General features: G+C 36.2%; 1 protein-coding gene across 1 annotated transcript in view; it reads left to right on the top strand.

Annotated features, from left to right (window-relative positions):
• The window catches only part of LOC139136760 (guanine nucleotide-binding protein G(I)/G(S)/G(T) subunit beta-1), a 36,218-nt gene extending 22,257 nt beyond the window's left edge, over positions 1-13,961 (top strand). Inside the window, exons 3-8 of the mRNA XM_070704585.1 lie at positions 2,348-2,493; positions 6,161-6,387; positions 6,940-7,006; positions 8,564-8,765; positions 9,302-9,518; positions 10,858-13,961. Of these exons, the coding sequence (XP_070560686.1) occupies positions 2,348-2,493; positions 6,161-6,387; positions 6,940-7,006; positions 8,564-8,765; positions 9,302-9,518; positions 10,858-10,964 (966 nt within the window). The 3' untranslated portion in view covers positions 10,965-13,961. The remainder of the gene's footprint in view (positions 1-2,347; positions 2,494-6,160; positions 6,388-6,939; positions 7,007-8,563; positions 8,766-9,301; positions 9,519-10,857) is intronic.
• The last annotated feature ends 796 nt before the right edge of the window (positions 13,962-14,757 follow it).

The following is a 14,757-nucleotide window of genomic DNA, read 5'->3' as shown; positions in this document are numbered from 1 at the left end:
TCATTGTGGACCTTCAGCCTTGCATAATAAAAGAAATGCCTAAATCTGTTTCTGGTCGGGGCTTGTAGTTATCATTTGTTGTGTTTTGCAGGCTTTGGTCTGACTCAGAAGTATGTTTGCATACTAGCTTGGTACTCATACTGTTGTCATGGCGATGTCAATCTTTGGTAGCATGTTTCCACCATTTTATTTTGTTTCCAAGATGTGCATATGAATCATTTGAAAACATATGAATATTAGATTAGCTATCAAAATATTGCCTCAGTCAAAGTCAGAGGTTTTTAGATCTATTTGACAAATAGAATAAATGAAAAAAAAAAAAATGAATTTGTAGATAAATAAGTGAGTAGACAAATAAAGTACTATAACATTAATTACTAAGATGTGTGATATTCTGATAAACTGTACCATGTAGTACAGTGTAATACTGAATTGAGTCATCTTCTGAATTGACTCTTCCACTTCACTAATACCCAAAGGATAAGACCTGTGTGCTTCTTGCCCTAAACCAATAGCAGATGATTTAACATTGAAAATTATAATAATACAAGTATCAAATCATCTTTGAGTATTTCAAGATAGAAACAGTTCAAGACAATGTTTTATGAGCGATGCTGTATGTTGATGTAAATTTCTATTGTATTAGATATTTGACTTACTTCAGTTAGTTGGGTAAAAGATGTGATGCACTCAGCTGTCAGAGAGAGAATTTCATACATGCACATATAACCTGTGTTAATGACAATTTTGATCTACACGTATGCCAGAAACCACAGCACTGTTGCTTCCGCAACTGAACAGCAATGCATGATTAGATTTCTGAAGAGGGCCATACTCAGATTTTTCCATTCAATATGTGCATACCAATACAAGTATCACTAAAATACTCTTCATACAGATAGCGATAGTATTTATCAAAAAGTGAGTGATTATGCATGCCCTTTATTATCAAATGTTTGAATGAATTTTCATACCGTAGCTGTATTATCAGATTTGTTGATTTTGTTCTCCAATTGCATGTGAGCGATAAATAACTTCGAGATAGGTAGAAATTATGGCCTCGGATGTAAAAGATAGCACATTATTTGCCCCTTTGTTTTTCTTAAAGTCTTTCCAAAGTTGTTTCTTTACCCAGGAAGTCAATCACATTACCCTTTGATTTTCTGCTTGACAATATCAGTTATGAAGAAAGCTTCATAAGACAAAGCTCAGCTCTGATATGGAACTGTAATCTGTAATACCGTGAAATTCAATGCCAAGTCGAGGCTGTCTTTGGTCAGTTCACCCAGGTAGCATTGTGAAAATTGGTGTATATTTATGTATACTCATATGATAACAAGTTCACAAACTCGTCTCTGGAAGGCAGCATACACTTTAGTCAGGGCCTGCACAGACACTAGAATAATATATCTTCAAAAAATATGTCTAGCATGTATTGAAATCAACTGAGTAATTGCGCAGGATATTACACAGTTTACGATGTAAAGAAAAGTGGCTTTCATGTAGGTGTGCACACAAGTGCAGGCGTACTCATTACTGACAATCTGGCAGCTACCTGTAGAGAGATGAGCCAGTTTGTCATTTTGAATGCTAAATAGCACTATTCATTTTCAAAAGGTATTCATTCATTGGGTTTGAAATTCTCCTTAATCACAAGTGTTCATATGGTGTGCTATAGTAAGAGACATGGCTATGTAATGGACATGGTCAAGTTGTAGACATGGTAGAACTGCTGTACCAGCATGCAGTTTTTTTTCTGCATAGTCCCATGGTATGCTATAGAAAGTGAGGCTTTGGAGTTATCACTGTGAAGGCAGTGCCTTTTGGTCAGATTTCCATATGTTACTGATGTCACTACTTGCAGCAGTCTGGCCAAAACAAGAATGTTCTATTTTATGGCTTCAACCAACTGGCGGCACGATCATTATGAAAACCAAATAATGGGAACTCAACTCTGGTTATAATATTTGTGTATAACCAGTTTGATCTCCTTGAATATAAACTAGTCAAGGTATCGGAGTGCATTTCTTTGTAAAGGCACAAATGTTCTGCGTCATAATATAAAAGATTTTCTGTGATAGTTATGAAAGACTTTTCATCAATGGAAATTCCGTATGATATAAACCATGGATGGGAGAAATTTCCATCAGAAATAATTCAAATTATGATTTGACTCGCAATATTTTCTTTAAATGAATTTTTATGGTAATTTACAATTATGGACATCCCAGTCAGTGTTCTTGAACTTTTTTCTTGAGTAGTTTGTTGAAAGTCATTTATCAAAGAGAGTCGTGACTTGCACACCTTTTGTATCTTTCTAATTGAGATGCAATATCTCTCCCAACAGGATGCCAGGAAAGCAGCAGGCGATACCACACTGGCTCAGGTAACAGCAAATATGGAGCCAGTTGGCCGAATTCAGATGAGAACGCGTCGCACACTTAGAGGACACCTTGCCAAGATTTATGCCATGCACTGGGGGTCAGATTCTAGGTGAGTCAAGCTTATTAATATATTGCTGTAGATTCAGACATTACTTTATGCATAATTTACCACACTGATAGTGATGACCTACTTTGCATGGTCCAAGATGACAAAGAGTTATTTATTTGCCAGCCTTTGCATGTGCCTCTTTTCACGTCTTTCCCATAAAAAAAACCTGAACATATAACTTTTCTGACCTTTTGGTATTTTAATTTGATTAAATTTTTAAATGGCTTTTTCCTATGGCTGTACGAGACTTGCTGCTAACGTCAGTTTTAGAAGGTTAACATTTCTGTTTCGCTAATTAGCTTGTCATTGAGTTTAAACATTTCCTTCCCCCCACCCTTCTTAGAGGAGAGATTGCCCTATTATTGGAACAAAAGAAAGAAAAGAGTACAGAAATGATGACATTTGAAGAGGTCGAAGCTGGACAGGTCTACCATATGCTGGTATTACTTGTCTCAGTCTGACAGACTTTAGTCTCATCCCTATGATGGATATTCAGATAATGTGATTGTAAACCAATTAAAAATGGGACAAGCCCCTACAAAATTATCCATCCTCTGATTTAAATATTGCAAAATATTTTTGAGATACCTTCAATTCTATCATGGTAAATTGTCAATCATTGATTGATTATAGAAATCAGAGGAAATCATTTTGTTGGGGCTGTGTTTCTACTCTACTTTGGACGAAATATTTCATTGGAAATAGCATTGTCCCAATACTCATCCAGCTAATTTGTGTCTACCCTATTCGTATGCAAATTCACTGATGTACAATGAGAAGTTCAAGGTGAGGAAATCTAGATTTTTGGTCTTTAAGCTGTTTTGGCTGTAGTTAGAGCTACATCTTGGCCCTATTATTTCAGTGTTCATTTTCTTCCACAGAAAACACAGCATTTGGTTTTGCTGTCAGAATGAAGTCTGCTTATTCATGCTGATCTCCCCTACTGAATGATTGCGGTATTTATTACCCATTAAATTTGAAAATATTAGAAATCTGCCAGACGGATGCCTAGTGTTACGTCGATAACAGTAAAACGTGAAGTTCCGTATCAACTAGGTGTCGTAGCTAATAGACGTTGTGAAAGAGGTGTACTCCTAATGGAGGAAATTGAACTGGTGTAAACTTCACTGTGAATCAAAGTCTATAGTCTCAATTACATAAATTTACGAAAATACTAGAATAAAATGGATTTAAAAAAAAAAAATTGCTTCCTTTAAATAGATGGATAGTGAATAAAAGACAAAACTTAAATTATCAGTGCTTAAGTATAGCAGTCGAAGTAAATTGTCGGAGCAGGTTGTGTTCGACAAAATTTTTGCTTTCTCCCGGGGTTCGTCTGCTTTTTTAAGAGCACAAAAATAAGAGGTGACCCTTTTGAAATGGTCATGCAGGATTTGATGGAATTGATCATACATTTTCAAATGCATTCTTTCGTGAAGAAAGAAATGAGAAGGCGTGATGGCACATGGAATGTGTGCAAGGAATGAGTAGATTGTTTTACTTGTAAGACAAGGGTATTCATCTTAGGAAAAGATATTGCGCTGAATATAATTGACCATCAACACATGCTTGAAGTTACCTTGGATGTCAGTGCATTATTTTGTAATGTACTTTATTGGCCACCATGAGTGGAAACATATGAGAAGAATGATTTCTTTAGCATGGTTACCTTTCATTAGATCAGGTTTGTCTAAGAAGTATTTCTGAACTATGGCAGGGACAGAAATTCTTCAGGCTAAATTTTGAGGTTGGATTTTGGAATTAATGTGGTATTTTTTGCACAGCACACATCCCCAATGTTCCTGCTCGTAAATGCACAACTGTGTACAATATAGAACTTGACATAAGGGGCAGATTGTCTGCTGTTCAAATAAGCAAAAATGCCATCTTGATAACAACGTCAAACTTCTTAAAATAAGACCATTGATAGAAATTGGTGACCACTACATATGTACAAGACATATGCTGACTATCAGTGTGGTATATTTATATGCCTTTATTTTTTACAGAGAGATTAACATAAGTGTGACGCTTACAAAGGCCGTAGTATAGAATGGACTGAGCTAGAGATGCCATAGAATGGAATGCGTTTGATTCATGCATGCATTTTTATGCAGTTATAGAATTTTTCTTACAGACATGTAAAACCTTTGCCCCTGCATGTGAATAACAAATTTACACTTGATCATATATCTGGAAAGGCTTTCACCAGCAACCACACAGGGTTGTATTTGTTCTTTCTCAAGTGCTTTGTTTTTTGGGAAAAAGAATGATGTAAAGTGGTAAAAAATTATGCTTCTTGCACATGACGCAAGGATCAATCATGAACTACTCATACAAACAGTTATGTTTGTCAACATCTGTACAAAGCCTTGTATTATTCAAGTGTAGATTTGTGTATTGCTGAACTTCCAAGTTAAAATTTGCAAAACATCACCAAAAAAAATTTGAGAGGTGAATGATAACTACCCTTGGATTGTCTGATTTTCGCATAGTTTCCCTGTAAAATTATTATATTTGAGTTTGCTTGAAAAATGCATTGAATGAATGAGTTTAATGTGAGAAGGATCATTATCACAGTGTCAAATGCAGGGTTCTCCCCTTGCTAGCAAAACTTGTAGCTCCATAAGAAGTACATCACATTTGAACTCTGCATCTTCATACAGTATGGGTTTGCAAGTGATCGGATCATTCTAATTGTCTGTGTTCCACACTGCTTTGGATGAGGGTTTTAACCTTAAAACATACAAGTGTGACCTGAGTGTTACTCATGCCACTGTTTGCATACTTCATGTACTCAATTGGTCACTATGCTTTCCTTGCTTGGGAGAACACTGCATATTTGCATAAAGATTACGCTTTAAAACACTTAGCCTTCACTCCTCTTTTGCATCATTCTTAATGTCCGGCCCTCGCAGGGCATGACAGGGCAGGAACAATCATGCTTAGATCATACGCAACCACATGCTGCAGCTGTAGAGTAGTTGATACCTTCTGGAGAAAGCTAGGGGAAATTTTAGTAGCATTGCACTATGTTGATACTCATCCAGCTAATTTGTATTTCCTATTCATATGCAAATTGACTGATGTTCAATGAGAAGTTCAAGGTGAGAGAATTGCTAGATTTTTTGGTCTTTTATCATGGTGTCTTTTGGCAATATAATTTTTTTTTAAATTCACGATTTTACTCATATATCTTTTTCTCTGTTTATTATAAGTGACTCACATAGATAGATCTCCATCTATTTGAATCATCAAAGCATGCACAGATATATATATATCCTATATCTATCCGTCCTGGTTGGCTTTTCGCTCATCAGTTATTTTAAGATTTTTTTTAAGACTATGCCAGGAACAGAACAAAATGGAGCAGCTTGTTTTTTTTCCATGCTTTCTCAAGTTTTGTACAAAGACGCGCCATAGCAGTATCCCAACATATCTTGACTGACCTTTGGCCTTTCTGCAGAACGTATCAATGTGTTCACAGACATCCACTGGTACTGGAATACTTGAGAGTGATGCAGTAGACAGAGTGCTGGCATGTTTTATATCGTTCCTTACCCGACCACATCATATTAAAATACTTAACTTTTTTCTTTGAATTTTATAGCTAGAAGTCAGATTACTTGAACTTAAAGCAATGCGCAATTCCATCTTTTTGTTGCAGGAACTTGGTAAGCGCATCACAAGACGGTAAATTGATTGTCTGGGATTCATATACAACCAATAAGGTCCATGCCATTCCACTAAGATCAAGTTGGGTAATGACGTGTGCCTATGCTCCATCTGGAAGTTACGTGGCCTGCGGTGGCCTGGATAATATTTGTTCAATCTACAGTTTGAAGACAAGGGAAGGCAATGTTAGAGTTAGCAGGGAACTACCGGGTCACACTGGTAAGCCCACTGTCTGTATTCTTCATAAATCAGTGTACAGTGTACATCTAAATGTGTAGGTCAGTGCTTTTCTGAAATATTCAGTGGATGTATTGAATTCTAAAGAACAGCAAAGGCAGTGGTTCTTTGATAAGAATGGTCAAAATGTGTTATTTTTCATGTGAATTTCAAAAGTCAAAGTGCCAGACAAAAGTAAAAGAAGGCAAGCCAAACTGACATCTGACAATACCAGGCTGTTTTCACTCAGGCTGGGTATAGAAAGTAAAATAGCATCTCACATGTAACAAAAATAGCTTAACCACAAAAAGGTCAGAGGTGACTGTCCTTGCTTGAAGTGTTCACGCTGCTTCATGTACATATGTTTCATATTTCATAAATGAGAGTCCTGTGGTAAAAATTCAAGTTACAACTACCAAGCCTCTGTGTGTGTGTGTGTGTGTGTGTGTGTGTGTGTGTGTGTGTGTGTGTGTGTGGCGTGTCTTCTTGTTTGTTATGCTTAGTGTTCCTGTGAAAATCTTAACCTCTGACGATGTCAATTTTCTTCCTTGACAGGCTATTTATCATGCTGCCGTTTTATCGATGATAACCAAATTGTAACTAGTTCTGGTGATATGTCATGGTAAGACAACGATCCTTGATATTGTAGAGCTTTGTTTTGTAAACAGAAGTTAAAGTATGATGTCATTCATCTCATGAATTCATGATTTACACTGATGATCTTCACAGTACAGTACTCTCTCTGTATGCACAACAAGGTCATGAATCAAATTACAAAATATAATACATTATCTTTGGTAACTGAGTCATAGTGCCCATAAAAGTCCATGTAAGTGTATCTTTCCTCTAAAAATTGCTTAAACTGCCATGAGGTCAGTCAGGCACCATATTTATCAAAAAGGGCATTCTCTAGCTATGATAATCATTCCTAGTGAAAGAAATTTGAAATGTTGAGTTACCTGAAAATATCTTGCATGATTGCTGTGATTGAACAAAGAATGCATAATCATAGCTCAAGTCCAAGAGGCAGAAAATGTCATTTTAAATTTTAAAAAGTATCTTGCTTGTACAGCTTTCAAATATTGCTAGTTGAGCCATTTTTAGAATGCAAAAGGTGGATACCAAAACAAAAGAAAAAATTTTAAGTGGTTGTCAGATTTATTTTTATCATACCTCTAAATATATCTAACACTATGACCTTATGTTGCCACTTCTTTGAATGATTGCATAGGCTGACACTATCAGGAATAGGCTGTCGTCTGTGTACCATCTGAACATACGTATATATTACTGAAGATGATTCACAGTGTAAGAATGTCAACTGTCCCCAGACCCTACTTTTTGCTTCCAAATCTTTAGTGAGCAAAGTTAGGTCTGATGTGCAATTACTTCACATTTTGCCTTTGTATCGCTGCTTATACTTATATATCTGCTTGTTTGATGGGTCAGTGTTAGTTGTTGGGGTAGGTATGGGGAGACTTAAAGGTACACGGTCACCGTAAATTTGCATATTCCACATATGGTAAAGGGGCGGGCTTAGCGTACTACCCCGTAACACCTGTAGCTGTCAGTCCTCCATATTTGATACGTCAAAGGACATGCAGACGACGCTGATAAGTATCCCATGGCTAGTCGTGTGGGGCGCCCTTTTTAAAAAGCGGCCACCTGCGTAAAAAATGTGATTGGCTATTAATAAAACAGGTGACCGAATACCTTTAAACGCCAGCTGTGAGCACAAAATATGAACACAATTTTAGAGTGACAGAACATATGTATTAGGTTATAATGTGTCTTTTTTGAGACCAAGGTCAGCCCAGCGGACTTGTATCAGCCTTTGGTGTAGACAAAATTGCAAATGGTAAGCGCAGTGAACTTAAAGGGGCAGGTTATTTATCAGCTTTATCTGAAATAAATTGACTAACTTGATAATACAATCAATGGAAAACAAAGGGCTTATACCATGTAAGTACTCAATGTCAACAAAAACTAATCTGAAAACCAGGGATCGAGAACTGCCCCTTTAAGGCCTCTCTTAGCCAAACACCACCCCACCCCACCCCTCAAACCATGTGTACCACAGTAACACAATTGAATGAAAGTTGAGAGAAAGGAAGAATGAGAGAGGTTGGTTGGGTTTGTTCACTTACTGAGTGATATTGACATGTTTGTATTTTCACAGTGCCCTTTGGGATATAGAAACAGGTCAACAGACTACATCATTCACAGGACACACCGGAGATGTTATGAGTTTATCATTGTCACCAGATAATAAGACTTTTGTTTCTGGAGCTTGTGACGCCTCAGCAAAACTTTGGGATATCCGTGACGGCATGTGTCGACAAACGTTCACCGGTCATGAATCAGACATAAACGCAGTAACGGTGAGTTCTTGTGAAAGCAGCATAAACTTTGGAGTGATTTATGAAATATAAAATCACTCATTATTAACCCTGTTACTACAACACCGTGGCCCATTCCATTGTTTTCAATGTTGAAGTTGGAGTTCTACACTGAACAATACGAGTGAAAGGTCAAAACCTAGGAATCATATCCTACAGCTGTAGTTGTCGTGCATTTTATACTTCACATGAAATTTTTTGCACACATATTACACCGTGTTTAACATTTATTCAAGAATAAAAATACCTAATGGTTCTACTCTAGAATAAAAGGGCGCACGATGTGTTCTGTAGACTCTGTAAGCCCAAGAAACCACATGATGGCGGTACAAACAAACCTATGTGTACAAATGTGTATGGAAATACATGTATATCTGTGTACATTTGTGCACTTGGTTATGTTTGTATGGTGGTCTATTCAAATTCCAAGTTTAACTGAGTAGCAAAACAGTTCCATGACATTGTCATATCCTCAACACTGACTGATATTAATTCCATCATTCTTCCTGACTTTACAGTTCTTTCCCAATGGGCACGCATTTGCTACCGGCTCCGACGACGCAACTTGCAGACTATTTGATATTCGTGCTGACCAAGAACTTATGCTCTATTCTCATGATAATATCATTTGTGGAATCACTTCAGTTGCCTTCTCAAAGAGTGGTCGTCTGCTATTGGCTGGTTATGATGATTTCAATTGTAATGTATGGGACACAATGAAAGGAGAACGTGCAGGTATGCTATTCCTACGTTAAAATTCTTCATTTCATCTTGAAATTCACACTATTGAAGGTTTTGCAAATTGCATATCATTGATGGAGAAATGTTGTTCAATGAATTTGTCATGAAAGGAGATTGAAAAATTAAATCTTAGATTTCAAGCTGATCAGATGTTGTTTGTTGACATACAGGCTGGGATATAAGTAATATTAACATAAATATGTAAATTTTTACCTCTTAGTCCACAAATAGACAATGAGCTATTGTTTACAAGTGAAATAGGTAGAAATACATGAAGTTATCATGACGTGCAGAAGGTTGCCAGGAAAACAATTGTAGAGAATGAGAAAATTGCATCTTTTGTAATCTTTCAAATGTGTTTTGACTGGAATCCTGCATACAAGAACTATTGTTATGGCTCCAATTTGCATAAAAAAGTATATATAATGATTCCTATATACAAAATAGGGTTCCATTCGGGTCCACAATGGTCCACAATGAACTTTCAACAGGCAAATACAAGACTTTATGTTCACTTTTGGTATTATTCATGTCACGACATGATACTCCTGTCTATCCCAGCATTGTCGGCAACTGCATTGTTTTTTATGTCAATACCGCCAAAAAACAACTCTGGTTGTAGTTATGAAATCATATGAGTGATGTGGAGTTGTCAGTATGAGTAGATAGTTTCATTTGCCACAGTCTGCCCATGTTTAGGACTATTGTTTGTCAGTTTCATGCTTTAGAAGCAAACTTGATCCATGGACTTCTAAAACAATCCAGGGAAGTGTAGCTTGTGTGGCACATTGTGATTTTCTGTATGTAAAAGTCAGAGAATTAAAATTTTGCATTTGAAGATATGCTGCTATTTCAATGAACAATTGATACAGTATTGATTCTTTTCTACCAATGCTTTGTTTCCTTACCGACAAAGTGTTATGTCCTTCATTCTAGTGAGGATATCGCCATTATGAAAGGCCTTTTCTTTGAGTAAGGGTCTATAGTTTACCTTCACAACACTATACTTACCTGAATGGTATAATGACTAATCAAGTCCTATTACAGATCCTTTTATTGATACAGCATATGGTGATACGCGTGTTATTATCACAACAGACAAAAACCTAGTTGCTAACTTAGCAAGTAACTAATGCTGTGCCCATCATGACAGGAAGACCAACAAAATTTCCTATTTCTATCGTTCATGGATATGTTTTTGTTGTTAAAAATTTTGAATGCACTAGGGGAATACTTAGAGCTTAATTTTATCAAACCATACAAACGAGTTGTCAAAATGGAAAGCCGTCATAGGTGGCAACGCAGACTGACATTTTGTGTCTATCTCTTGCAGGTGTATTAGCGGGACATGATAATCGTGTTAGTTGTCTGGGTGTGACCGATGATGGCATGGCGGTAGCAACTGGCTCCTGGGATAGTTTCCTTAAAGTCTGGAATTAATAATTTATATTTATTATCATTAATTGTCTTAAAAACGTGTATTATTACAAATTGAAATGAGAGAATGTAAAACCACTTAAAAAAATCGTAGACAAGCTATCAGACATTTTCAGTAATAATAGATGAAGATGAATTCCCTCATGTAGGTGTTGGTACAGAGACTATAGTACCAATTCTTATGAATTGTGCTGACTTTTGATGGAGAGTAGTAGCATTTTAATAATGTGAACGTGGATGTACTAGGTCCATTATCATGGTATGAGGTAATGGCTTTCCTGTATTGCCTTGACAACTCAGAACTTTCATTGCAAAGGAGTACTTGGAAAAATTTTTTTGTCTGTAATGAAGAGGAAAAAAGTGTACAGGCCCCCTGTGTCATTGTCTTTAGATGATTTGTACTGAGTAGCAATATTGTGTTGGTTTTTACTCACAATTCTAACACCGTATGGTGCTTCTGTTATTACCTGCAGATGAAGCAAATTTTGTGAATCACACTGCCATGTACAATGTAGCTTCGAGGGGGGGGGGACGGGCATAGCAACACACAACTTGCGCGCACACACATATACACACATATTACAGTGTCGGGGACAACAATGTTTTCAGATGTTTTTTCGGAGTTGCCAGTTGAAAGGCCATACAGGGTTGCATTATCTTAAAAATCATTTTGTGTGAGTGAGTGATGGGGGACCAACTGTACCTTTAGTGTTTTGTGTTGGGGGAAACCTCACATCCCATGAATTCCTTGGAAGGTGTCCATATGTTGTTCTGAAATAATTTTAAAAAATACAGCTCAGTGCTGTGTGCTGTGTTCAAAAAATAAAAAATGCTTACATTTTATGGACAGTATGTCAACATGTAATTACTAAATATATTTGTGACAGTGAAACTAAACAATATGCAATGCTGATACACAGTGTTCACAACTCTTAAAAAACACAATGGAAGTATTTTCCAGATAGATTTTAACACACTTTTACGTTAGGAGCTTAGAATTAGGGTCAAAAAATGTAGTAAATGTACGAGAAGCTTGTTTTTTCTTTGTGATCTATGTGATGAGTGTTTATGTTGATTGAATGATTCAGTGAATAAGAGCACAGCCAGTCTTGAAGTGAACCTTAGTTTATGGTCTTTTTAGTGTGCATTTAGTGTGGCAATATTGTCAAAGAAAGAAAAGACAATGGACAAATTTTTTGTCAGTTTTCTAGTCTTTTAATGTCTATCTTCCTAATTAATGTACTAATGCTAGGAAGTATGGACATATTCCAAGGAAAGGGATTCGTAGTGTTCTCTTTTCCTTCTCCCAAACTTTGTAATTGAAGTTACATTCGGTGAACTGGTCATCAGGGGTTGCTAGGGATCGGAGTCTACCTAGCACTACTAACAGCTGCATCTCATTTCGCAGCTCAAAAAAACTGGTGGCCCTGAGAGGTGTTGTGTAGGTTCTAGAAAAAAAATTATGATACCAGAAGTGAGCTGAATCAGGCATGACTTTATCACACAGTTCATTGTAAACCGCAAGGAAAGTTTTGCAGTCATTTATGTCTACAGTTTGTGCTAAACGAAACAAAATGTATGTAAATTACAGCACCAAAGAACAAAGTGGAAGAAAAAAATAAATAAAAAAAATAAATATTAGAATATCAACTTTTGTTTTTCCCTCCCTGTATACAGCATTTTACAGAAAAAAAGTCTCTCAACCTATCTTGTGTATAGTCAGTAAGTCAGTTTGACTTATATTGTTATATTTATTGGCTCTTGTCACGTATTTTACAAAACTGAAATTTCTTTCATGTCATTTAAAGCCCTGCAATGTCTAAACCAATCACTTGTTGTCACAGTTTTTTTCTTTTGTTTTTTTGTTTTTGTTTTTTGTTTGGCCGATTTTTTTTTTATTAATCATTGTAGGAGTTGAACAGTTGAACAAATACAGAAAAAAAATTAAAAAAACACAAATAAATAAAGAAAGCAAAAAAAGACCAGTGTGAGCCAGGGTTCCAAGAGAACTTATTTATTTAGTTCATAATCTTGACACAAGTTTTAACCAAAGAGATCTTCTGGAAAACTGGCTACAACGTTTTTTTGGAGATTACCTTTCATATAATAATATATATCCAATAGGGACGTAGCTTAAAACAGCAAATGGTCAAATTTGTAATAGGTAAAACTCTAGCTAGGTCGCAGGCATGTAGCAAAAAACAAAAAACTAAAAAAAAAATCTAAAAAAATGACAAGAAAAAATGTAGGCAGGCTTTTTTCCTGTGTTCTTCATATTTAAGACGAGCAGACCATTTATCATGCACATTTTTCTGGTAGTAGTGTCCAAACAGACTACTGTATTTGTAATTCTGTGTGTAGTGTACTTTTTTGTACATTGAACATTTATTTGAAGAAATTTAAAAAAAAAAAGAAACAAAAAAAGATTATTAGGTCCTGTATGTCAGAGCTACGTGTATAGTTGTGAGCTTGGAGCACAGTTCATGCAGACACCCCCTTGTGTTGAGATACTTAAACCCAAATAACTTTGGAATTTCCCTGAAGCTGGGGATGTACCATTCCCAAAGAGGGGATGAAAGCATCAAATTGTGTGCCAAGCATTTCTGGTTAACAGGTGCATGTCATTTTACATGAGAAGTGATGTTTTTTCTTTTGGTATTTTACCTAAAAGTTTGACATTGTAAAATGAAGTCCAAACTAGAATTTTGAGGTCTGTTACACACACATTAAAAAATATCCAATGGTCCACCGCTGTATGTAAGTATGAACTCTCTCCAAAAATTCTCCATCTCTCTTGGCTTTGGGTGAGAGGACACATCTGTGGGGGCTTTGAAAAAACTCTTTGAGAGGAGAGATTATTGCCATGATGCAATGAATTTTATTTGCTTGATCGAGCAATTGCCTTGTTACTTGTGCAAAATTGATCCAACCTATCAGTGTCAATGTGTGTATGTAAAATTAACTTAAAACTGTCAATAAAGCATATTTGTCTTCTGTTAATTCATGTCTTGTCATTATTTTGCATGCAACAGATGATTATGTATGTCTGTGTAGCCTTGTACAACCAATGTTTAGTCAATTCCTGTTTTAAACAGTCAGGGTGGACCTTGTATTCCGGGGAGTAGGTGTGACGTGGTTGGAGTGCGATATTCAAGATCAGTAGCTGTAACTTTTGAATTTTTCTCTGTTTTTGATGTCAACCTTTAGAGTGCCAAAGTCAGTTTTTGTTGCCTATATCATAATATACACCTGTCAACTTTTTTCTAAAGTTTGCTAAAATTTTGATAAAAATCTGAAGCCAATAAAATGTGATGTTCATGTGGTCCAAAATTGTCAAATAAATTACAGAATAATCCACAAAATTGGTAAAATGTTGCACACTATAATTTTGGTGGGAAAACTTGCAGTGCTCAAAGGGTTTAATGTGAACTTGGTACAGTTTCTTGGTTTACTCCCCAAAGCATGTTAAGATATACAGTATTTAGCTTGACAACCCATCCTCTACATACTGGTGTATAAATGGTACTGCTATTGCCACATGTTGTATACACCTTGTTGACAAGCTGAATAGTTAGTCACTCAATACGCTCTAGAGAGTAGAACAAGAACTCTCAGTTGACACATAAAAAGCAGTGAAAAAATCACAAGTTACTGCTAAGTGCTACTGTCCCAGCAGTATCATTGATTTTGTATTTGACTGTTCTTGGAAGAGTACATCAAGTTATAGGTGTTTAACTTCTTGGCCCTATTTCCCTGTGTACAACTGAATTTCATAAAACAGACTGTAGTGGTCGAA

Source organism: Ptychodera flava, chromosome 7, assembly GCF_041260155.1.
Source record: "Ptychodera flava strain L36383 chromosome 7, AS_Pfla_20210202, whole genome shotgun sequence".
NCBI classification, from domain to species: domain Eukaryota; kingdom Metazoa; phylum Hemichordata; class Enteropneusta; family Ptychoderidae; genus Ptychodera; species Ptychodera flava.
The sequence above is the reverse complement of the archived record's forward strand: the minus strand, read 5'-3'. Positions and strand labels throughout refer to the sequence as shown.